General features: G+C 35.8%; 1 protein-coding gene across 2 annotated transcripts in view; it reads left to right on the top strand.

Annotated features, from left to right (window-relative positions):
* LOC119646547 (all trans-polyprenyl-diphosphate synthase PDSS1) overlaps positions 1–27,176 on the top strand; it is a 213,702-nt gene that overhangs the window by 153,084 nt on the left and 33,442 nt on the right. For both annotated transcript variants that reach the window (XM_038047022.1, XM_038047021.1), the window contains one exon: positions 25,536–25,697. In XM_038047022.1, the coding sequence (XP_037902950.1) occupies positions 25,536–25,697 (162 nt within the window). The remainder of the gene's footprint in view (positions 1–25,535; positions 25,698–27,176) is intronic.

Below are 27,176 nucleotides of genomic sequence, written 5' to 3'. Positions count from 1 at the left end.
GCTGAAGGTTCAATTAGCAAGAACTGGACCTAAATTCGATTTTCAGGCACTGGGGTTTGAGTGCCTTAAAGTATACCCTAAAGTCATTCTTCACATCAAAATCTTAGGGCCCAGAATGTTGGAGAGAAATATCTATACAAATGGAGGAGACTACACTTTCAAAAACTGGTTCGAATTAAATCCACTTCCCAACCATTATCTGTCGCTACTTGTATCCATAATCGGTCAATTTTCGCAATTTTAATACGATCTCGCTAATTGTACGTAGTCAGGGCAAACACTACAGATGAGCAATGAACAGGTAACCGACACAAATTAATAAGTCATCAGAAATAGTATGAGTTTAAAGTGGAAACTCAATATTCCGTTACTAACTCTGTTTGTTTTCATTCCTATTTACATCCATGTTAGTTCACATATTGCACCCAGTGGTCATGCTAGTAGGCATATATTCCCTCGGTATGGGCACGGTCACAGCACTTAAAGTGGAAAGAAAATGTTGAGCAACAAATCGTTTACCATAACATTAAGTTGCTATAAACTTGCATTCTACATATTTGTTACAAGGATAGCGCTACTTTAGATAAATAGTGTAAATAAGAGTTACCATTTTATGGGCCAACAATTTGACAAAAAAACTTATCACAGCTCCAAAAAAAGACAGTCATTTTACACACAAAGGAGGTGCGACCACTTTAGCCTCAAACAGCTCTCATTAGCTGATAATAAGCTACGAGTACAAGGGCTCTCGGTGGACATCAGATTCTATTCATTGTTATCTTAACTATTTTGAAAACTTATTTTACCCAATTACCTAAAAATATCTCATTGAAGTAAACCCAGGCCAGGTCTGGTAACTCAGCCGAGACTGGTCAGTTTGTTAGCTTTTCAGCTTCTGGATTAGGCTAGGTTTGTAAACTGTTAATGTGGTGGTAAGCAAATGTTTGCAGATCATTTCGCAAAAGCCACTTGGCTGCATGTTGGAATGTAATTTTGAACTCGACTCTAATGCGTACTAAGAAAACCATTCGATGCGTGTCTTCATACAAGTGTAACACTTGCATTGAGCGCAAGTTGCTAGATACTGTGCACATCCATGTATCCATAAACCGATAGGTAGACCACATATTGTCTGCGCGTGTTCCTCGATCAGGCTTCATATGAGCTGCAGAATATATATTATAATATATTATACGGATATACATACATATGGATGCAAGACGTACTTTTCGACGACCTTGAGGGTTCATAAACTCTCGACATGTTTTCATACTCCAGCGTACGGGAAGATTGCGCTGCATCAAGGTGCACCGCTAAACGTGCTATTCGCCAGCTTTTCTTTGTGGCTTCAAGTGACCATCAATGTCGGTGCTAACTTTTGCTCTTCTACATGGTGGTAAATGCATTGTACGTGCATATGAAAGCGAAACTAAATTACCAGTATAACATGAAACTCGATTCAATTAAACTCATTCGATGAACGTGGCAATGCAAGCAATTGCAATTGCAATGGGTTACAAGAAAACCAGAGTTAACCGGAAGAGCGGAAGAATTTCACTTTTGAATATGAAGATAAATCACGAAAGGAAGAGGCAAGAGGTTGGTATGCAGGTTTTGCAAGTTCGATATGTGAATTCGCCCACATGGGTTTCAAGGTACTTGGAAAGAACATAAAAGATTGCTGGAAAATCCGCTCATCTGGAAATCGGCAGATGCCAATTTCAAGGGAGCTTACTTAGTTTTTAAGAGGTTGAAATTTATGGGTTAAAAATAATAATCTGCTAATCGTTGAGATATCCACAATGTAAGGTTAATGATGATTTATGCGACGCGTACACATCCTTGAGCAATTTAAAATAATACCTTTTTCCGTTTCATAAATAAAAGATAGAGATCTTTTACATCTTACATGAATGGCTCAAATCCAATTATAGTGTGTTGATGGATGAATACCTGGAGTTCCGATAACAGCACGGTTTTTAAATTAATTTAACGTTTAATATAACTGATGGAGTCGTTTACAGGATATGTAATATGGTTCATAATTTCCCTGAATCGAAAAGCGAACATTCAAATGCGCTATTCCCAAGTATTAAGAAGTTTCGATTGTGGCGTTGCTAATTACTTTCAGACACTTGCCCGGGGCAACCGAGAAGTCCCTTAAATGTTCTCATTATTTTATTTTCTACCGAAGTCTAACCGCGAAAAGTTAAGTACCTATTTAAGATGGACGTAGGATCAAGAAGGCGGCCGCAGTTTCAGGGTTGAATTCCAAAGGTGTATGTTGAATTTTCAGAAAGTATGAAATAGATAGCAGCGTCGGTTATTGGACTATTATATTCCCAGACCGAATACAATGGTTCATTAAACCAAATATCAATATCAATTAAACCAAATATTAATAGAAAATTGATGGGCAGCTCAGATCATTTACAAAGAATACTAGCTCCATGCTTATTCAGTGGTAAAAAGTTGGTATACAACTTTACAGCAAAGTATTGAAGAAATTATGAATTTGAAATAGAAAATTCTTAGTTTGCAATGGAAAAGTCCTAATTTGAAATACAAAACTCTGAAACTGGTCTTTTCTAAACCAGTTTCAGAATTTTCCATTTCAAGTTGAAGTTGATTTGGGGAGGTCTGAAATTAGCTTAGAAAATTCTGAATTTGGTTTGAAAAATTTTCATTTGATATAATATAATAAACTTATTATTCTCAAGAACGATAGTTTTATATATCCACTCTTATGCGATTGATATGTCTTTATTTCTTCAGAATTATCTTGCCTGCTTCTAATCGCTTGATATGGTTCGCTTCCCAACTATCTATCGTTCATGGGCAATATCTTAAGAGCTTACTCAATGTTCAGAACTCAGAAAAATATAAAAACAATTGATGGCTTGCTGCACTGCTTATACTGTATATTTGAAATCTTCAGTCTATTTTTGGAGTTGTCATTATTTTGTTCATTGCAACTAACAGCTGTATGGGAGATTTTCCTTACAGCAGTGATTTTCTCTTTTACTGGTAGATGCCTTTTTGTATGGTGCTCTTTATTTGTAGCCATCTGTATACCACAGATTATGTTTTTCGCATTCCAGTAATATGCAAAGCTTTATTTCGAAGCAGTTTTGCTTGTTCTTCAAACATTTAGCGGCTTCTGGAGATTTAAAGCATTTTCATAGGACAGCCAAGCTTTTGTACATGAGATTAGGCCATAGGTGAAGAAATTCGAATCTGCTGGTTTGCCACTTAATTAGAAAAGTGTCGGGGATTAAAGTAAACGAGAATGAAGCAAACAATGAAAAAAGTTGAAGTAATAAAAACTTGTTGTTTCTTTTCCGTTGGTGTGGGTATTTTATTCTTGCAAATACCGATATTTCGGGAACCACTTGTTCCCTTCATCAGTGCAAACAAGTTTCACTCAAACTAGGAAACTTATTTGCACTGATGAAGGGAACAAGTGGTTCCCGAAATATCGGTATTTGCAAGAATAAAATACCCACACCAACGGAAAAGAAACAACAAGTTTTTATTACTTCAATTAATTAATCGTTGGAAACACCGCATAATTTCACTCTGAATGAAAAAAGTTCAAATTGATCCAAACTATCGACTCGCAAGAGGTTAGCTGAATTTCTTGTATCGCATCGTATTGACGAATAATCTAACATCACACACTTATGAAATTCATTTAGCGTAGGATATGAAGACTAAAAATCAAAATTTATTCCGTGTTGTTGTCGAATCAATGATACTTTGTAGAGTATAGGACACAGAGTCTGTTCCTCGTGTTGTTATTTTTTCCTATTTTAATTGTGCTTCTGTTTCATTAACCTGACACTTAAGCCGCCAAGTGATAAGCCTGCAGCAGCGAGAGATCACAAAGAGGAACACAAGCGTCCATGACGAATTGGGATTCGAACCCAGAGTAACGACGTCAAGAGGCTGACACTTAACCAGCTTAACCATTGCAGCACTTATAGATCTTCAAATATATTTTCCTTTCTGGGAAAGCCCATTTTTATTGAAATGCAAATGCAAGTAAACAAAATTGCTATTACTAGGCCACAGAGAACCCAACATCAGACATTAAAGGCGGAAGCTACATTGGGAGGTTTTCAGAATTAATTTTTTTTTCTTGCATAAATCGTTAGCTTAGCTATCCCGGAATACGCTACAGAAATTCGAAAGCAAAATCGTGTTTCTTTAGATTTTTATGAGCTTTGAACCGAACGATTATCGGGTATAAGCTCAGAGTCGATCGCCCATGTGATTGTCGCTTTATGTCCTTACGAAAGTTGATGCGGACTTAGGACCCCATCATTCTCAAAACAAATGAAATCTTGTAGTGCTATGATAAGAGTATATTTATAAATACTTGGCGTTAGTCCTTTGTACGAGTACATTTCTATTTGTTGTAACTGTATTTTTTTCGTAATTAAGAGTGACAAATATCTTCATATCCGCGAGGCGATTTCGAATGTTTTTTTTTCAAACGCGTTTTTCTCAAAATTTGCAGGAATTCTTACTTAGAAAGTAACAAACCGTTCATTATGAAATTTGGAAGATAGGGTTCGAAGAATATGGACCAACATTTGGGATAATATCATATTTGTAAGGGTGTTTTTTTGGCATAATGAATGAAAAAAATGCAATGAGCAATGAAATATTTTTTTTTAACTATCTCCACCTGATATTGATTATTTTGAACTGCAGGAACTGGAAGGTCACATTCTTCGAAAAGGAATGGATGTAAAATTCAAACATTTTTGGTTCCAGGGTAAAAATTGGAGTCGCTACGCATCCCGCAGTAGGAGAACTCTAGTTACGACCTTCAGTGGCTTAAATTTTTCAAAAAAAGTTTCAAAAGTTGCTCGGAATATGACTAATATAATGTCCAAATTTGATTAAATTTCAGTTAATTCTTTCCGCTCAAAAGAAAATTTGAAAAGAGGAGCTGAAAATGCATCTGCGTTTGCCAAAATTATCAGTTCGTCGCCATTTCGACAAAAGGGATTATTGATTCAGAATTAGCAAGCACAAAATGTGATTGTAAATTTCGACCGATGCACAACCATATTACGTGATTTTTTGTCTCGGCATATAAAATTACCTGCAGAAATTCCATCTCGAGGGAATGACTTGAATAGTCGTAAAATGACAATGTTTCATCAAAACATGGTAACAGTGATATGATTGCCAATCTTAGCTTTTTTTCATCCTGAAACCCATAATACACCTGCCGCGGTCATTTACCATCAGATCAGATTTGATCCGGACTATAGATCTTTAGTATCCCCTTCAAAATAGACTTCTTTTTAGCCAATACAAGGATGCTATCGGTTAATCCAGTTTTCCATACACTTCTTATAAGGCTCGGTCGGGATAGACTTTAGCTTCTTCAACGAATTTCTTTTTTTAGTGCCCTGGATGGAGGACACCTCTCTGTCGGTTCAGTGAAAGGATTCAGATCCTCCCTGACCTTAAAGCTCACTTGCTCTAAATTCGTTACTCTTAGGTATTCTGACCTCTTTTTTTCTGCATTGTTTGCAATAGTCGATTTCTGGCCATAGAATAGGCAACCACATGGTTGCAAATTGTCCTATAATTTAGATACGCGCATGGGGCTGATTTAATAATACGGCTTGGTGACAATCGTACACCACAGTGTATTTGGTTAGTTTATTTGACTGCGGAAGCTAATTTTTTCCCAATATTTTAGTTATATACCAGTATAATCGTTTTTCTTGGCTAGGCCTGATATGCTGCAGTTTTGGTCTTAATTTATAAAATATAATATGCTTCTTAGAATATCCCGAGCGATTAACTATCCTCTACTTACTTTTCCGAACTCAACCGTGGCCGATAATTGAGAATTCACCTGTCTGACTATTCATCCTTCCTTGGACTTTATCCGTTGTTACCGGAAAGACATATCTAGCTATTTTCATCTCGTTCTCTTCCCACAGCACTGCATTTTATTGAATGCCTCTTGCCCCTAATTCCTATTTCCTCGATTCCATACATTCATTTTCATTCCATTTTGCTTGCTATTGCTGCCATTATGAGTACCAGATGGCCAGTAGCCTCATTGTACATTCATGTGAGTGGTTTTGATTTTGGAAGACCAACTGTTTGCAAGTGAAGTTACATTCGGCATTATTTTGCCGGGAAAGCATGCGACAGGCGACCGAGTGAGGGATAACAGGCCAGAAGCTGTCGTGATCGAGTTGTTATAGGAGGGCCAAATCCTCGACTTGATGCAGGTGGTGAACTTTCGCCATCTGAAGTTAGCGGCTGTTAAATAGTGTAGGTAAATTCCTAGAACATGTGGAATTTAGACATTCTTTGAAAGGAGATTTCACTTAAATTTTCTGACTGATTTCACGATTGTTACTAATTTGACGTGCAAATTGACTTGCTAGTAGAAATAACTTGGTGTTGATTTCTTTGGATTTTAATAGCATTTAAATTTAACCTAGACAGGTGGATAAAATATATCGTTACTGTAATCCGAAGCTTTTTATTTTCAATGTTTTTGATGTTCTCATATTGTCAGACGATTCATGAACAATAGTCATACATTTCCTGAGCTAAATTAGTTCTTTTTCTTCTCCACTTCCTCCTGAATCGCTTAGATACTGAGTTAAGGAGTACATTTTGCAGGGCCGTGAGACAACAAGGATGGGTAACAGCTCCAAAGAGCGCTCCTCATTTTCATCGGAGTGCTTAGCAGCCGCGTACCTCAGGTAGTGAAGGCTTACCACCTGTGCTGAGTTAAGAAAGATTCGGCCCGCTTATAACAAAACCCAATGGCGAGAGCTCTTGTTCCAAACGTGTGCAAATTCATACAAGATTACGGCGGCCTGCACGGGCATTGGTCTATAGGGGACCATGTCACCGGACTCGGCATGCCCTCACATTGTCGGAGCTGTGGGGAAGACCTTTTCACTTCACCCTTTGCACTTCTTTTGCAATTGTCCACCTCTGACTAGAGTCAGGCTACAGACACTAGGTAAACCATTTTTTGAGGGCCTCAGAGAGATATCTAACTGCAGTTTGGAAGAGCTGCTTTCGTTCGTGAATGCTATGGGCTGCTCTTACAACAACAGTCATGACCTTAGGAGTTTTTGGCATCAAAACGAGATATTGCAGCACTAATTAGCCTCCTGCCTATCAACCTTGAGGGATCTATTATAAAATGAGAATTTGATCCATTGCGCCTCTCCCACATTCGATCGCTTCATCTGAATTGGCAAAGTGGCATACTAGCACGGACAGACCTGAAGAGTTGTGAATAGCCAACTTGAGTGATAATTTCATCAAGAAGTCTTAAAATTTCTTAGTTTAAAGCAATGCTAATGGAGGCCTTTAAATTCATTCCAAAGTTGAGTATTATCAATAAAAAAGCTCTTCGTGTGATTAAACCTTTTTTTGTGGAGTACATTGACACAGTCCCTGTTTTGTATGAGATCCTATTTCAGTTTCATTAATTTAACACTTAACGCTGTGCAAATGATAAGCCTACAGCATCGAGGGAGTACAAAAACGAACATTAAAATCCATAATGGCTGAGATTCGAATACGGGGTAAAGCGATCGAGAGGCTGGTGCCCAACCATCTGGACCACCGCTCCTGTATTTGGCTCCCTTTTTTTCTTCGCTTAGGAACTATGTTTTTTTATATAGTTGTATGTTATTCATTTACAGCCCGCTCTTTGCAGCTTTTACTACCAGATACTCTTTGTCAGCAACTTCACTTATTCCGGCTTATTTGGAGAGGAACCCTTTGTTTTATCGGGGTTTGTTTCGCGATTGATTCGTTCGTTGTCGCATTTTTTAAAGGGGTTCACGTTTTGGAGCAATTTATTTTTCAACATATGATCGGAATTGTAGACAACGTTGGTTTCTTTTTTAAGGTTTTGTTCGTAAAACAAAATCTTATTAAAATCGGTTTAATCTGACTGCCCGTCTGTATATCTCTCCGCCTGCCCATCTGTATGTCTCTCTGTCTGCTCGTCGGTCACACCCATTTTTCGCAGAAGTAGCTATACCGATTGACACGAAGTTTGGTCGGAAGATGGAAACTGCGAACTACGAGTATATGTGGCCATGTGGAGTATAATATGAAAGGTCTCAATGAGCATTTTCCGAAGCCGGTCTTAGTTGTGACATTTGTTTGAAAGGCAGGGAGTGCGAGAGCTGAAAAGTGATAATTTCTTTAACGGACCCATTCTCAGAAATCATTCAACCGGAAAATCTGAAAAAGCTCGTGAAGCTACCTGTCGGCCTTCATACGGTGTCCAGACTTCAAAATACTCTCCATATCGATATCTACTCAAATTAAGTTAATAATAGCATATTACTATGTTTTTGGAAATTTATTAGAAACTCGCCTTAAGCTTATCCTAGGGTCATAAACTGTAGTTCTAGAGACTATAGTATGAAGCATGATGTCCTCAAGTTTTGTCAAATTCTTGATAGTAGCGAGAAAGTTATGGTAGCTTAAAGTTGTTTCTTCCGTGTAAATGTAATAAAATACAAATATCACACTAAAGTGAGTACATAGCCCTGCTAAATATAGAGGGCTACGTACAAATGGAATAGTTCCGCGCTCAAATATACTTACCCAAGGAATATACAAAACCTTTCATACCTGAAGTGTCAAGCTTACGGTTTTTGACTTGTCCTAATTCCTCTTTGGTCAAAACAACGACAATCATCTGCCTTGTATAAAAACTGATTTGCCAAAATGTTTGCCAAGCATTCTATTATATTTACGAGGTACATTTTTTGCAAAAGCGTTAATTAAGGGGGTCATCCCGTGTGAAGGCCGTTTTTTTTTGCCTTTTTTTGAAAAATTATTTTGAAGGACTGGATAAAGATAGAAACGTGATTTTTTCACCATATGTTGATTGATATCTCTAGTATATGTGATAAATTTTTCAGCTTGATTTCATAGCTAATTTTCAGAATAGGTGTTAATTTATGCACCCATCTCCAAAAAAGGTGTTTTTCTGCTGCCACGCTGGAGGGCGCTGTGTTTATCTGAGGAAAAAAAACTAAACCGCATTTTAATGTGGACAATATTCCACGGTCCGCAAACTAGGATAATTGGAAAATATTAAAACGTAAATTTTTGGCGGGCTTTTAAACTTAATTTTTTGGATTTTGGTGTTTTTTTACGGCTTTTTTTATGAATAAAAAAAAAAACTACCAGTCCGATTGCAATTATCCTAGTTTGCGGACCGTAGAAATATGTACTAAAGAAGCCGTGAACATTTCAAAGAATTTGGTTGGATAGATTTTGAGCTATGGTGGCAGCCGATTTTCAAGATGCAGTTTCGAGAAAAACGCATTTGAAAATTTATATGTGATTATCAACAGTAAAATTTTAGCCCACCATTAATCTGCTATACCTGGTCCATAGAGAGCACCCTCCGTTTCTTCAAAAAAGTCTTGTAAGGTCGATTGTTGCTCTCTGGTGTCAATTGTGGCTCTTTTAGCGAGGTCAGTCGATGGTCGGACCTGACATATGTGAACAACTTGACATCCCATTGTCACTACGATTTTGAGAATGCCATTGAATCCTTCATTGAAAATAATTACAGCCAGAAAAGTGGCTATTTCTACGACCTTGGCCCCAGAATGAAGGTGTTTAGGAGCGAAAATCCAGGTCAATGCATTTAGCGACTCATTGTTATTCTGCGTCTCTGCTCCTAAACATCTGTTCAAGAGATCATCTCGTGACAAATCTTCATAGATTGGTTTGATGACTGTTTGAACGCCTTCAGTCAAAGGTGCCTTCTCCTGGTGAAAACTATCCAGTTCTCCTTCAGCATCCGCTTTGCGCCGTTTGCACCAACTGTCCTCGCCTGCTGGACAATTTTGATGCTGAGGATTTTCGTCTGTAGAACATTTATGGAAGAAAGTTTCCCAAATTTCTTCATTCCTTCTATCGAATTTGCGTGTCGACGAATAGCTAGCCCAGAAAATGTAGTGAGGTCCTTATCAGTAAGTTTTCCATCCCCTTTTCTACCAATGCCTTTGTGATTCTTCTTTGCATTTCTAAGCCGCGTTCCCATTCTTTTCTCGACATGTCTTACGTATTGCTTTTTTACTACTACGTATATTTTATTATTTGCAGAAATTTGCAGAAATACCGGAGAAAACTGCAGCAAAATCCAATATACAATATACAAAACTTGTCGCAATTGGAACATCCATGTTCATGCTTGCTAAAAGTTTCTTTGCTGATGTTAATGCGAAGTCCTTTTTCTTCTCTGATAACTATCGATTCCCATGAAATACTCGTTTTTTAGTCCGAGCATGACGTTGAACGTTAAAGGGACCTCCCTTCGTACGATCCATTTAAAAAAATCACTGAACCCAAAAACAGCACAATACTTACAGCAAAATATAACTGAGTATAACTTGAACGCCTTTCAGTGCTCACTCTAGACTGGATTATCCTTTTTATTCTAAACAGCAAATAAGTTTAGACGATTGATTGGTTTTTCATCTTTTTATATTTATACCTGTGTTCAAATTTATAAGGCTTAGGTAAAAAACTACCAGGTAAAAAAAGATTCGATGCTCTTTTTCATCGAGTACTCTAGCCGCGGCTGCAAACTCCTTACCTGTTTAGCCCTGTAATTTCTGAAGGACTCGGAATATCGGAAAATCCCTTTGCCCACATATTCTCCACTATATATAGATACAATTCATGCAAAAAAAAAAATCGATTTCTCCAACCCGACACACGGGATGACCCCCTTAAACAAAAACATTCAATTCTGGAATGCTTGATAGCTAATGGTGCCACCACGGCTCATGCGTTTTGAATTTCCATCAGAAGGAATCGAAGAATTGATGAAATTAAAACCGTTTTTATTTCATTATAGACTTTTAACCTAAGTTTTTCAAAACATTTCCTTGGGATTATAATGAGATAGTATACGCTTTTTGCACCTGGAAAAAATTTTGCCATTGTCATGATCGATTGGATTTTATCCTACGGATCAATTTCCATTTCATACACTTCACCAGTCAATCTTTCATGTCTTTATGGTAAATTTCCGATATGAAAATTTATAAGGGCAACGATCATGGTTAAAAAGCCTTCCACGATCAGTTTTGATTAATCGTACCTAAATCAGCATCTAGATGTCATTTGGCAGGAGTTTCTCTTTCTAAACATAGTCAATCTCATACCGCCAGAACTTTTTGTCTGAATTGAATGATTTTAAAATTGGTCGGATTAGTGTTTAAAAAAAGTAAACAATTGAGGTTACAATGGCCTTGAAGAGAAATCCGGCGAACTATTGGAATTAAAATTTTAATAAAAATAAAGTTAGTTTTGGTCTAAGCTCGACTTTTTACTATTTTGTGAACAGTATATTCTTACTTGACAAAATCTTACTTATAGAATATCTGTATCCATGTTTTCTCCTTTGTAGAAAAGGTGGCATCTACAGAATATCTTCTTTCTTTCTTTGTTGAAACTTTACTGCGATTTTATTATCATTATACTGAATTCTTTACAAGTGACATTCTGAATGAATTCTTTACAACCAGGATACGAACCCGGGGCACGACAAGTTACCTCAGTTACTACATCGTCCTACACACATCTCATTAACTCTAGAAATGTTTACCCACTATAAGCAGAAAGCAGCACTTTATCTTCGTTACCAACAGTACAGATTGTTAAAGAAAGTAACAAAGCAACTTGTTTTCTGCATCATTTTGAAGAGAATCAACGTCATCCATTATCTCACATTCAACTATAATTCATTCAAGCGTGCATCGAAACATTTCAAGTCCTCCTCGGTACAACCCAATGGTCTATTCCTACTATGTCATCAATTCCATTTGAGCTGTACCAGCTTTTAGTGGTCATTTTTTTGGCATATTTGTAATAACTTATAAACGTTTAGAGTATAATAATTATGTATTCCGAAACGAACCTGTACATATTCTATTTCCGTACTACCTGCTCACTTATATATTCCAGATGTGTTTCGGTGTTTCAGTTTGGTGACATATTGTGAATAATTTATTATAGACGTACATTAATGTCGAAGTATTATAAAAAACCCATGATTGCAAAGAAATTCCAAAGGTATCACGGTAACACATGTGCATAGTTTGAGATGTATTGTGTAAATATATTACATTCATGTTTGAGAAATTAGAAATAGGTTGAAGAAATTTTAAGGTTTTAGAGGGACAAATTAGATTTCAGTTTGCATTTGAAGGGTCATTTCAAGCAAGAATAAATTATGTTGGGTTTAGTTTTGTGATGCTATCATCTTTTGTTTTCAATTGAAGCCTAAACGCTTTCATTTTATCAGTTATATTGGGCCTGGTGATCAATTACAGTTGATAAAATACGTTAGAAATATATGGTGTGACCTATCCACTGTCATTTTCACCTTTCAATCAATTCTACTTATATACAGCTCACTCGCGGTTGTAATGGGTGTCAGGGCAGGTGAAAATTAATGAGATTTGTAGTGTGTGATCTTTAATAAAGCAGACCGTTTTTAAAAAATCGTTGCATAAATGTTGCAGGTTTATCACTTGCCCAGCATTAAGTGTGATCACAATGAAACTGAAGCATAGTCTCAGTAAATTTAAATAGACTGTGTAGATGCCCAATACTCCGCAAAAAAGAAAACAAGAGATATGTATACTATATCAAACCAATTTTGTTGGATTTGCGACAATGCTGCAAAAAAAGATACTATCTTCCCATTGTCGTCTTTGCAATTAGATTATCATACTTTGTTGTAGCACTTTCCAGAATCTGGTGATTCTTCACTCATAAAAATAAACAATGGAAAGGTAGAGTACTACAAAAGCATCGTCACCTCCACCGCTAAGGAATAAGTTAATATTTCTCTGGCAATTTTTGTTAATTGTAGACATATTTCTATGTATTTAGGCAGATGCGCACTTCTTTCAAATTGATATGAATCAAAGTACCTTAAAGGATTATCTGGGGCAATTGAATCTTTTTTCTAGTTAACAAATTGCCTTGGAATTCCGTGGAGTGTTTACTAAAGCGTACAGAGCGTTATACCAGCACTATGCAGAATAAAACGAAATTATCTTATGAAATAATTAGTATTGCTTCATTATTTGATCGTTATGCGCATGGTTCGCATCACACTTCACAAAAAGTGTTCACACAATTCCACTTGGTTTGGCGGACCAGTTTCTTTAATTTTTATGCAAAACTAAATCTTATTAAAATTGATTTACTGTCTGTCTGTCTGTCACACGCAATTTTTTCATGTTGCATAATGTGGAGGAGGTGTTGGGAAAAAAGTTTATGATATAACAAGTGAACGTTGTATTGAATTATTACAGAAAAAATTCTACTCCCATTGTTCTTAATCATTATTTGCATTCAGTAGGCAGAAGAATATTCTATTAGAATGAAATTGCCCATTACTAAAACAACTTAATTGGAAAATTAAGCTTTTCAATTTCAATAGAATTTGTATAACCTTCACGCTCATAGCGTCAATTTTCACTATATCCGCAAACATGTAATTTGTAATCATATTTCGAGTACATATGTTCGCATAAAGTTTATATAGACTCAGCAACAATGTCTAGGGATTTCACCTCAAATTAGTAGTCACTAGTGTGAAGAAAATTTTTATTAGAATAGATTGATTACGTCTCCAAACGTATTGTCTAAGTCTTTCAAGGTTACTGAATAGTAGGATAAAATTTGCTCATACCATTTTGCAAAACGTATCCAACGTTTAATGAAGGTTTTCTGGTAATTTCATAAGATCCGCACTAAAAAAAATCAAAGACAATTGCAGTTTGAAGGCCAAAGGTATTAAGGTACCTTGAATTCGGCATGGTAGCTAGCGGAAAAATATTTCCTATTTTGTGAATGCAGCAAGCGAGTGCATTTCACACATCAGGGATTCGTTTGATACTATAATTTCGCTTTTGCATTTAATAGTGTCTTTCGAGTAATTGTAAGTAAATGATACTGAAATTAGGAAATTAGGAGAGTTGGATATATGGAGGAAATGCTCACTTAGTTAATTCAAATACAAAAATACAAAAAACGCATTTGACATTTTTAATATTTTTAATTTTCTTAATATGTTTTACCAGTACTTTGCAGTTCGCGAATCAGTGAAGGACTCCTCTTTTTGCTTCAATAACAGTCATAAATCAACATTGTTGATCTGGCGAGCATTGTACTACACAGAGCTCTGCAAAAGCCGCCAGTGCGACGAGGTTTCCGGCATATCGGGATTTTGAAAATTTTCAATCAACCGAAAATGTACCACACGAAATTAGGGGTGATGTTGTGATTGGCTTATGTGATTTTTACGAAGACCAAATACCATCAAAGTTGATTGAAGTTAATCAACTTATATATATCGTATAAACCTAAAAAATGTCGAAATTGACCATGGAGGCCGTCTGGAAATACTGAGGCTCCACACCTTTATATGCCTCTGTCCCAGTCAGGCTCGGGAAACTGCGGAGTGTCCTTTTGGACATTTCACATGTTCTTTAGTCAGTGCGTGAGAGCGCACCGGAACCTGAAATGCAATACCGGGAATATCGCGAGAACTCAGCAGAAAACATAACAGGCGAGGTTAAAATAGGGGAAAAAATGCAGGCTCAACTGCGTAGCGGAGCTCGAGATCGGTGTGCCGCGATCGAGAGCGAATATCTTAACGATCACTTCTTCAATCGATGTTTCCCCTGTCGCAGATCTTTAGGAGGTGCGCCCTTTGGATTTCTATCCTTGCGTAGCATCCTTAGGTCATGTAGATAGAGTGGGTCCCGTAGCATAAGTTATCTAATAATTTTATGAAAATCTTCTAAAAAATCCCTTTTTGATGCTGCAAACCTGCACATGCAAACCTTTCGAACGAAGAAACTACACCTCTCTCGCCAATAGAAAGAAGAAAGTCCTTGAAAATTCTCACCACAATGTCAGGCCGTGTTTTCAGTTGTTTTCGCAGCAATCTTCACATACATTAATTTTTCACAATTGCCCAAGATGTATTGCTATAAAAGTGCATTTGCTAATATACAGCCTGGGCATATATCATATATGACCGGGAATTCAATTTATGGGGAAAACAACGATTGTTTCTGATATTTTGAAAATTTACTTATTATAATTGAATGACGTGGGCTTTAGTGATAAGAATTTCAAAAGGTTATTAAAATGATAATTTATAAATTAGCGAAAGTTCAACCTACGTCCAAAAAAATTAATAAGAAGAACGAAAATTCAACTTACGTTTAGAGGGGGAAGGAGTGAATCTACTTTCAAGAAGTAAAAAGCAAATAAACCTACGTTCAAATAAAAAGCAGAAAAAGAATTAAACGAAAAAGTGTAAACTATTAAAAGGTTTTCTTATCCTAGATCAAGAAAATACAATCTACAAAATCAAAAGGAAAAAACATGAGTCCATTCTCATTTGTCCGAAATCAGACAACGAAATAAGGATGGACCCTTGTGGAATGTGCCGAATCTAGCACCTAGCTGCGACCTCTGTTATCCAACCAAATGCCGCACCCTCATTCGTGCCTGCTTCTCTACTAAAAGAGAAGATGATAAAGAAGAGACAACGAAATCCGCACCCATCTAGTATTTGAAGTCGAAAAGTTGACCGGAAATTGAGTATTGGGGACAGCTAGGCCTCAGGCTACTCACCTTGGTTTCCAATTGAACACTCGCTATCAGCAAACGTCCTCTATTACGTTATGAGGATCGCAGCTGGAGTATTTCATTTCCATGTATGGCAGAGCGGAGAAGGACAGGAGATTGCAGTCGGATATAGCCTCTTTTCTAATCGAACACTTGCAGCATCTCAGCTCCTTTCTCTCCACTAGAGAGAAATGATCATTAAACGCATGGCGATAGCACAATTTAGTGGAGCTTTACGGCTCAACACAATTTCGCACACCTCGCTCGCTTCGAGCAGCTCGGATTTCCCTGGAACCATTCCGTAATCATATGATCCATTAAAACTTTTTTAAGTTCTTCTAAGGAATCAAGAAGAAAAGAAGAAGTTTTTCAAGTTAAGGAATACCGTGATCTGAACTATTTTGTTTTTCATTTTCTATTTTCAAATTGAGAAATTGTTTACTATGTAAACAAACGAAACAAGTCAATTGCAAGTTAAACGTTTCGCTTGTGTATTTCTTATATGTTTGAATAAGCATTTGTCTCACTTGTACCTATCCCGTAACGCATAGGCATATATTATGTCAGACTGTTCACTTTAGCCTGATACTGACATTCAAAGTCTTAGATTGCAGTAAATTTGCACAGAAGCCACAATTTTGATTTAATATCACTTTGTTAAAAATAGTGCAATTTCCACCAAACTTAGTAGTATCATGGTTTCTAGTATAGCTTACATTACTACTCGTACGAAATATTATGATTCTAAGGTGCTAAAGAGGGCTCCCAGACATTTTCTAAAAAATACAATAAAATATTATTATTAACCTTATTTGAACAGATATAGATAGATATAAGGTATGAAAGGTATTTCCAAACCTATACTCCTTTTTTACACCCCATTTTGCATGTATGGGGATTCCATCCTCCCACCGAATTTCGTACCAATAAGAGTAACCGTTTCTGAGCTGTGTGCGTGTGACAGACAGATAGACACACAGTAAACCGAGGTAATATTAACTTTAAAAACAAGTTTATTTGCTTAATTCGTAAGGCGATATCTAATAAAATCGAAAAGGAAGTACAACAACCTATTGTACAATCCATCAACCCTTTATGGGTTTATTTACAAGAATTAAAAGCCAGAAATATACCAATCTGTACCCACTTCAATTTTTAGAGTCACTTTCATATTGAAACAATTCAAAGTTGCGAGAAAAAAATGACGATTTAACAAAACACATAATAAACATTTGAATAAAGTTATATAAATTGAAGATCTACTTGTATCCTTTCAAATTTAAAAATTTCCCATAATTGCATATTAATAGTACTCGTCAAGACTACTTGCCGCATTGCTTAGTGCTAGAATTCAATTCAAATTCGACGGTAAATACTCACCAAAATAAGCAATGAGGTTTTTTTTTTAAATTTTTGGCAATTTCAAGCAATTGAAATTTAAACTACAGCAAAATTTACAGAAAAATAAAAAAAGTCTATATTTAGTAAAATTAATGGTAAATGTAAAACAAAAATAAATGTATTTGGAGCCGCTCTTTTGCATCACTTCTTTCTACTAGTGCATTTTAGATACGAGTTCTTGCCGTGATTACATCATAACATGTTAATATATTACCTGGATGATCACAGTATTTGCTACTCATTGCACGCTACTGGTTTTTTCCTATGCATTTACATTTTTTGACTAACATGAGTGCATCAACTTTACCCAACGCTGATTCAAGCGACCTTCTAAACGCCACATCAAAATTGAATGAGGATTCTCCAACTACACTGCATCAGTCGAAATTTTTTGGAAATGTTGCAACTGTGAATACATTGGAAGTTATCATTTTATTTTGATTTAGGGTCCACCACCCTATACACCTAAAACCGGGGTGTTTAAAGGACAGTATTGACTAGTACCTTCTGAAAGAGTTCTTAGTTTTGACATCAGTTGCAAAGGGAAGGACTGGGGCTAAAAGTTTCAAGAAAGTAGCCAAGTGATAAATTAAAAAAAAATAAATATGATAATGACCGTATAGAACGCTTAGAACTTAAAATAAAAATTTGGGTATCTGCACGAATAAAGTAACAGGGGCAGTCTGATATCGATTCTCTAGAAACACTTTTTTTATAGTATAGGTAGTATAATAGTATATATATAACATACAATATATTATACACCCCTTTATTTCAAATCAACGTTTTTAAGGTTGGTGTAGGTAATTGAAAAAACCCACTTGACCATTCGCTTCGAAATTTTAATATGTTGCTGTACCCATTCAAATCAATAGAAGAACCTCAGTTTTTAGGCGCCAAAAACTGAAAAATTCACAAAATTGCCGCCACTTTGTTATTTTTTATCGAAATTTTTTGATTGTGGCTCATTCTATAGAGAATTTTATGCTGATTAAAACCCCGTTTTTTGTTGTTTTTCGGACATTTCAATGACCCGTAATCACCCACGCCGTCAATTTTTGACGTTTTATTAAAAAATCTGTAGCAAACAGAAAGCGGCCTAAAAAATTTCATCAATCCTTTTTTTAAAACTTAAACATCATCATGTGCAAAATTTCATCAAAATAACTGTCTTTTTTTCTCAAAAAATAAACCGTTTGAGAAAAATAAAAAAGGCAAAATTTGCACCCGTCACATCCCTTTAAATTTTAAGGGATTGTAATACACATACGCAGCCAGAATTATGAATTTTTAATGCCAGAATTATAAATTTTCGTTCATATTTAATCTTTTTTTAACGCCATAACCAAAAACAGGAAACAAAAGAGATTAGTTTCTTTCAAAGTTTCCAGAGTTGAGATATTGCATCAATCAGTTAAAACAGTGTTTTGTTTATAAACAGCTATATCATGGCCATATCAGGGCAAAAAAATCATTGTTTTCTTTCTTATGTGAAGAGGAAATGTAAAAATAAACCTTTCTATGAAAAAAAAAGTTCTTAAAAATTTGTTATTTAAAATAGGAGTTCTAATATAAAAATTACCAAACTTTGGGTAACTGTGCACTTTTTCTCTATAATTCCATCGCGTTAAGAAACTCCTAGAAAACATCAATAATAACCAATTTTGAGGATTTTCAATTCGTTTAGATTAGAAAGCTTTAACTAAACTAACCCTTTTACATGGCCAAAACCAAAACTCCACTCGTATCTCAGAACATTCTTTGTTTTTTTTTTGCCCCGAAAATACTTTTCTCAATAACAACTTTTCGTCTGCAGCCTACGAAGAGCGATTCCGTATGCAACCTCTGATATTCAGATAATCTGTATACCTTTCTACAGTCATATCATTTTTTTTATCGCAACCATCATTCTGAAGGTGAAGTTTTGAATAGAGAAGTGCGGACCCTTTTTAGAGGATGTTTCAAAAACTTGGCTTTCAAACAAAATATACCTCAGCTCGCAATATAGTTACGAGAAATATGTTTTGATATGATCTTTGTATCAGAGTTCTTAGTATCAATCGCATGGGAGCCAAAGATTCTAACGTGACCAAACTGGCCCATGAAAAAACTATTTCCATCATTCTGACGTGTAGAGTATATCTGAAACATTAGAAAGGTAGGCAGATGTATTGAAGCTTTTCTTAAAACTCGGATATAGATAAAAGAGCTGTAGATTTCGGCAACTTTCGTTACACATCTCAAACTGTTGAGTTAGTGGAATATCAAAACGCGAAGAAAGACTCCATAATTCAATGCAATGTTGAAGCTGGCTTCTATTCACTTCATGCTCAGCTTCCTCAGACCACGCATGGCCGGGAAGGTCGCAAGACATGTCATCATGGGACATTCAGAATCTATACTAACTCTCAAAGGACTACTTAAAGTCTAGACCTCCCCTCTAATATTCATCATCATCATCATCAATGGCGCAACAACCGGTATCCGGTCTAGGCCTGCCTTAATAAAGAACTCCAGACATTCCCGTTTGGCGTCGAGGTTCACCAATTCGAATCCCTAAAAGCTGTTTGGCGTCCTGACCTACGCCATTGCTCCATCTTAGGCAGGGTCTGCCTCGTCTTCTTTTTCTACCATAGATATTGCCCTTATAGACTTTCCGGGGGGGATCATCTTCATCCATACGGATTAAGTGACCCGCCCACCGTAACCTATTGAGTCAAACAGCATTTGAAACATCCTAGCCTTGAAGCATCTACTGTTAGTATTGACATTGACAAAAATGATATCGAAATTCTGCGGTATCGATGCCAACAACAAATTGATGTAGTTTTTCATTTTGATGTCACATTGGTGGATTCTATAGGAAAGTTAATTATATTACGACTTGAAAGAAGTAAATGCACAAATTGAATTTGATAGCAGAAGTGGTCCTTTTTTATTAAATTAGGTTCAAGGGGCAATTGAATGTCACAAAATAGTGTACTAGTCGTCTAGTGTCTAATTCCAGAATTCTGGGGAAAACAAATAAAATTAGATATACGGAAGATCCTTACCATAGAAAAAAAATAAATAGAAAAAAACACCTGATGAGTAAATATTTGAAACAAATGGAGGACAAAAAAGAAAATAAAGGAGGAAAATGAACAAAAAGAATTTATACTTTATATAATTATAAGTTAAAAGATGCAGAAGCCAGTCTGCCCAATTAGACAGGTTATACATAGTGCAATATAGGCAATCAGGTTTATGGGCTCTACAAACTGTTGACAGTTGATAGCAGACTCACTGTTCAACGCCATTGAATTTCTGTAGAAGATACGAAGTCTAACAATTAACAGTGATGAAGCCATCGCTTCACTTACTGTTGGAAGTTTGACATTACTGACCTTATAGAACTAATTCAAAAATTGCTATCTATTGCAAGCCCTACTAAACTAAGAACCAATTCATGAATCATTTGTAGGGTAAATAAACATCTTCAGCTTTAACGACAATATTTATAAACAAGAATTCGTATGGGGAAACCCACTGTTATCCAATATGGTAGATATTAAGATGGAAGACCTCTAATGGTCACACGTTTCGCTCCGAAAGCAGTAGTTAAGCGTGTCGGTAATTTATTCCTTATTCTTCCAAATGTACATGTTGATAAGAATCTTCACGAGTTAAATCATAATATGCAAAGTAGCTACCGACATGGAAAGTTAAATTAAACTACCAACTATCAAACTTCTTGACTTGGACGCACTGATCATCGTCGTCGTCATGATCGCACGTCTTTGTATCAACCGAATACTGCCTGAGGATGGATCATCAATTGGTTTCGTTGTCCTAAAAAGCAAAAGAAGAAAAAATGCGATGTACAATTCAAAGCTTTATCTGGGCGTGATGCTATCTTTCGTTACAAGTTGGTTCCCTGCCATACGAAACTAGGATAGCCTTTCCGAGAGAAAAATTATGATTTTGTGGACTAGGATCAAAACTCATCAAGCTATTTCAATGGATAATTCTAAAAATTCCAGTCAAACTCTATATATATGTATGTACTTGTCAATTGGTTAGGTCTTAGGAGTACTAGGACTATTTGGAGGAATTGGTTGGAGTGTTTTAAAGACACATTTATGTTTCGAGAATTCCATCGATGTAAGCTATTTTCTTATGAACCACTCGTAGGCCAAATTGATGTAGTGTAGAAAATAAAATGAGATAAACAGTGAGATGCCAAGTCAGTTGAGAGGAGAAGCATTTGTTCCAGAATACAATTCTTAGTGGCGAATCTGGTCCTAGAATTGTTGAACAAAAAACATTGATATATCTGTGGTTAAGCAGGGAAAAATATAAGCCAGGGAAGGCTAAGGACTAGTCGTCCACGTAATTTTCAAAAAAAAAAAAATATAAAAGACGAGCGTACATGATCAGAGAAAATCTATAGATGCCCGTCTACCATAGATCTTTATTCTGACTGATGATCAAGATCATCAAAAGAAAAAAATATAAGATAATGTGGATAAAGCAGGATTATTCCATTTGTACGAATTTATAGGAAATTCTTAGAACTAGGCAATTATTGGTCTACTGACCCTGTGCCTCCAATTACAATAAATGGAGTGGAAACATGAAACAATCTTAAATATTTCCGCAAAAAGCAACAAAATTATTCCATTGATCTTTTTCAGTTCAAGTAACTCACTTTACTTACTTATGATCACCGTATGTATTATAGATGGTTACGGCTCTCTTTTCATGCACGTTCCAAACTGAACAAGACGATTAACTCAGCAGTTTAAAGGTAGTTGTGCAAAGCTTGAGAAATATGCTATTTTGGGCAGTGTTAATCATGAAGAACTTTTAATTTATGATGTAAAGCATAAACCGAATGGATAAAATCTAAAGTAAAAAAAAATCCCAAATACAGAAAAGAGTAGCGAAGAATGAAAAATGCCGATGTTGCAATGAAATTTTCGCTTATGTGAGGAGCCCAAAAGATGTTGGCCTTGTTTTTTGAAAATTCGTCTTTGCGCTTATAGTGATCCATCCTGCTTATCATTGAGACATCGAACGACGTTTTTAAGATTTTTTGGAAAACAGAATTTTATAAAATCGGTTCATTGCCTGTCTGTCCGTCTGTCTGCCTTCCTATATTTGTTTTAATCAGAAAGGTTCATAATCAAACGCTGGTCCCTGCCATATGATTATGTGAGACGTTTAGTCACTAGAACAACCTCTTTCTCATATTAGGTGGCGGGGGCAAGATCAATTTCTGCGGGTTGTTATTCACTAGCTTTTTTCGGAGGTCCTCTTATCTCAACGTACGTGGTCCACGAAATTCTGGAGTGCCAACAGTTCCCCGTCGATAGCTTCCACCGTAACAAAAATTGGCCGATTTACTTGACATTCTAATTGTATACTTATGATTACATTCTGCATGGAAGTACATAAGATTTTGGCCATAAATCCCATAGTTTTTCTTTTTGTAAACTATTGTCGGTCGATTCTTGTCGAAAATTTTGATTTCTTTTTAAATCGCACCGTTTTTGCAAATCGACATATCGAAAAAATCTCACTTATTTCTATGGCTATATTTCTATAATCCAAAGAGATTTCTTTGTTCACCGTACAATTAAAGATCCTTATCAGAATTATAATTAAATTTAAGGTCCCGCTGAAAAATCCTAAAATATTTGCCGGTTATATCTAGGATAATTATATAAATTCCGCGTCCTTTAGGTGGATCGTCCTATTTCTTTTGCCATTCCAGAATAGATTCAGTAAGTGCTAATTGTCAACGATTGATATAGTACTAACCGATTGTATAATAAAAGAATTGACCCTCGCTCGTCAAGATGTCGATGAGGGCTATGCCTTCTAGCGCACATGCGGCTTCGTCGGATGGTGTACGGTAGACACAAGATATTCCCAAAACATTTAATTGGTATGGAGTTCCCATTTTTTCTCTATGAGATTTTTTTAGGAAGATTTCTTTTGTAATCTCAATGCTCGGACAGGAACTGCGTCAGCAAAATCGAAAGCAATTGCTTTCCTTTACTAATCTCTCAAGATATAGCTTGAAGTTTAGTTAGTCACCAGTCATGATTCCTAGATATTTGAACGCCGATTGCCAACCCTGATTTTCGTATATGTTTTTTTTCTTCGTTTAGTGATTAGAGCTACTTCATTATTATGCTCTGCGAGAGCAACACCAGTACCTTCAAATCAGGATCTAATTTCCTAAATTTCGTAGTTTATAAGTATCTCGATATCCTTGATGTATTGTGCCACATTGGCCAATAACCTCTTCGGGGAACTATAATGTCAAAATTCCATTATACGTTATTATTCACAGGGGAGGACCGAGGATAATCCTTATGCATCTCCACAGTTGTCCGCTATGCTTCAGGTTCATAGTCCGAAACGATATGTACCCGATACTTGAAAATACTTCATTTAGCTAAGGCTTTTTTCCTGTTTTATTCCACTTGCCAGAATTCAAGGCGTTTTTGACGTCGAGAGTAATTATTGAGCAAAATCTATTAGTCCTCATTGCTGTCTCTGCTATTTTAATTACTGTACTGATCGCATTAACACTAGATCTCTGCTTTTGGAATTCGAACTGCCTATCTGAAAGATTACCCGCCTTTTCTGCGATTGCTATTGACCCAAATGATCCGTTCGAATAGTTTACTCATTTCGTTTAATGGGCATATTGATCTAAGGATTGCTCATAGGCTTATTATATTTCGGAATCAGTACTACTACTGAAACCGGCTGCTGCTACGTTAGCTGTATTTGCTGACTTTAAGACAGACTTTGCGACCTTTTTCAATTTCTGAACCCACCCCGAATTGGGCATTCCCTTCTTGAATACAATGCAGTGAGGCATTGAAGCATCACATGCGTTCTGCATTTTTCCGAAAATTTGTAATATCTTTCCATCTGAGTTTCCCGTTGGCACTATATCCTGCAATTTTCTTGAACATTTGCTCATCTAATTTCCTGTATGTTCAATTCGCAAGTCCCACCTGGAAAATGGTAGCCTGATGGTCACTGTCCGCATGTTCTTCATTTATTTAGTCTTAGAGTCCTAAGATAATGTATCGCTCATAAACAGAGGGTCTATCATCCCTCCCATTTGCCAGAGCTACAGGTCCACGATAAAATGCTTCGCGCAATATGGAACCTCTTGCGTTTGTTTCAGAATTGTCACAATATCCGCTCAAGCATTAGAACTGACTTTTACTCAAAAGCAACACGAAAGGTTGGATCAGTGGATCTCCACGCATAAAGTGAATCATTTCTTTCAAGATTGAGCTGGGAAGTCACACACATGCAAAGAAAGGTGTAAAATTTTGTTTCACCGAGCGTAGCTTTGTGGGATATCAATTAAAGAACAGTGATAAGTTAGTATTAGTTTTGACATCAATTGAACAATCTGAAAACAGAATTATGATAATTTAGGACATTATATCAAACTCATTATAATGGAAAGTTTGGTGAAAATGTTACCATTATTAACAAAGGTTTAGTACGTGAAAGTTGCCTCTTTCGTATGAAATCAATGGATCGTACACCTAAATATTCTTAGACAAAACCTTTTATATCTGAAGCACTACGCTTTTGATTTCTACTTTTGACACATGTTTTGCTGTATTTTCTTCCAAAAAACTGTGGTCCAGGTGATTTTATCTAGCGGAGTCTTATGTGTGAATGTAGCGTACACTGTTCGCAATTATTTTATCCCTTAAAATGGCAGCCAAATCTAAGAAATTTGGTGTAAGTACCACTAATTATAATATAAAAAAATATGCACCATTTGGGAGCAACATATTTCAATACTTTCAAATATCATATAATGATATTATTATTCCAAAGCAGTTTGAATTTAGGATCTCTTTATTTAAAAAGCAGGCGATCCCTTCCGGAAACTAATTTTGCTTTCACTTTTATTTAATTAACCGGGAAGTGTTGGGGGGAGGGGAAGTGCGGGAAGAGTGAGCAAAAAAATACACTTAGAATGTGGCACGCCTTGTGCTCATAAACTTTCTTCCCGTAAAATCTGAGAAAATGATAGAGGGCCCAAGTTCTGCTTTCTAACGCATCAGGAAATTTATTACATCCTAAAATTATAGTTAATTAAATTGGTAATCACATTAGAATAAGAGTCTGATTATTACTATATTTCTGGTAAAGTATGCCTAAAGTTTATCATATAGCAAAATTTTTTTTTCAATTGGAATTGAGATGTTTTTGATCAGATTAAGCAATGTTGCTAAGAAATAAAGACATCGGAAAAAATCTACTTCTTGATACAATTGGCTTTAATATACACCTGAAGTTTTTTATATTTAATTAGTTAACTTTGCGAAACTTAAATTTACTTCTAAATTATCACCCATCAATTGACCAATGGCTTTTTTTTATTTCAGTCTTGCAATAAGCCATGCACAAACACAACTCATCACTCATGTATAAGAACATACAGTTCTGTACATACACAACAGCCAGCTGGACCAGTACGAGAGATACAAGTCGATCCCTATCTACTACTGGAGGATGATCTTAAATATATATATGATGACATACGAAAGGTAAATATATACATAACATATCCCATAATCTTGTTTGCTCTTTGCAAACTTTAATCAATTTATCTTTCATTTCCGTGGAAGAATATTGAGAAAAAAAAGTCATAAAAATCTTTCAAAAAAGGTTTTTTTGGATATTGTTATGTAATATCGCATGCCTAGTTTGTAAAGCAAACCATCTTATTCTTATTCTATATATCCAAGCCAAAAATCTTCACGTGTCAGCTTCATATTAGCTTTTCCATTTTACTCGAAAGATCATTCATGAAATCTATTTTTTTACATTTTTCAAGTTCTTTTATTTGCTTTTCCAATTTTCGGAACGTTTGAGGCCAACGACGTTTTCAATTCACTGTTTCTGGCCAAGAAGAGACTAACTTACGTATATACATATGTACTCGTATTCTAGCTTGGTGTACAATTACAGTAGAAAGTGAGAAAAAGAATGAATAAATGGATGATTTGCATACCGTGCGAAATTCATACATTGCTGTGATTTGCTAATTACTTAATATTTTCTCTGGAACAATTTTGTTTGACATCGAAAACTATAATTTCCATATTTCTGTTTGCTCTTCTAACATAAATAGTTACCTAGATCCTGGGAAACTTTTAAAACGAATTTGGCATAATATAATATGTCAACGTACTAATAGAAGGTCTCATCTAACCCTCAAAGGGAAATTAAATTAAACTTAGAATTCAATATACCAATCACAAGTGAAAACATCCTTGAAACTTTGTTTTAATAGATCTTTTACAATTGTAAACGCTTCTTGAGCACTCCTCGTTTTCATTTCTTAGGATAAACCTTCTTGATGCAGTTTCTTCGTTGTTTTCTGTGTTCTCCCACTCCTCTGTTTGGAGCGGACTAAATCTATTGAAAATTAATTCGCAACCTCCATTTCAAACCGCGTTACAAATACTTTTGTTCAAAGACTAGAAGAAAAATTTCTTGTACAGAGCAAAAAATTATTTTTTTCCATGAAAGATACCATATTTCAAGAGGCAGTTGATCACGTCGAATTCGTAAAGTTTGGTTCCCGAAATGCAGTTTCTGCACAGTAATAAAAGGTCTCCAATTAAATGAATAAACTTTTTTTTATTTATTTTTTGTTATATTTATTTTTTATCTATTATATATGTATGTATATAGTATACTATTCTTTGACAATTCTTTTAGTCAAGGATCCTTCTTGAGTCTAAATGTGCTGTCCAAAAACACAAACTTTCGACTTCTCTTACTGAGCGGGTTTTAACAATGGTACAGTGTCTTTAACATTGAATTTTTTTAACCACACAGAGTAGAAGGAAATCATACAAACCAAGAAAAAAGCTCTTGGATCCCAGGACAGGTTACATTCCCCAAAGTTGTGTTCATTATTTTTCGGGTTTACCGTAGCGCCTTCTCACTTTTATTCAGAAATGTACACCAAACCTTGAGAAAAAATGAAAAGTACTTTGCTGGGTTTGCTTTAGGAA

The sequence above is a fragment of the Hermetia illucens genome, chromosome 1, assembly GCF_905115235.1.
Source record: "Hermetia illucens chromosome 1, iHerIll2.2.curated.20191125, whole genome shotgun sequence".
Taxonomy (NCBI): domain Eukaryota; kingdom Metazoa; phylum Arthropoda; class Insecta; order Diptera; family Stratiomyidae; genus Hermetia; species Hermetia illucens.
Note: the sequence above shows the minus strand (reverse complement) of the source record. Positions and strands in the feature narration are given on the sequence as shown.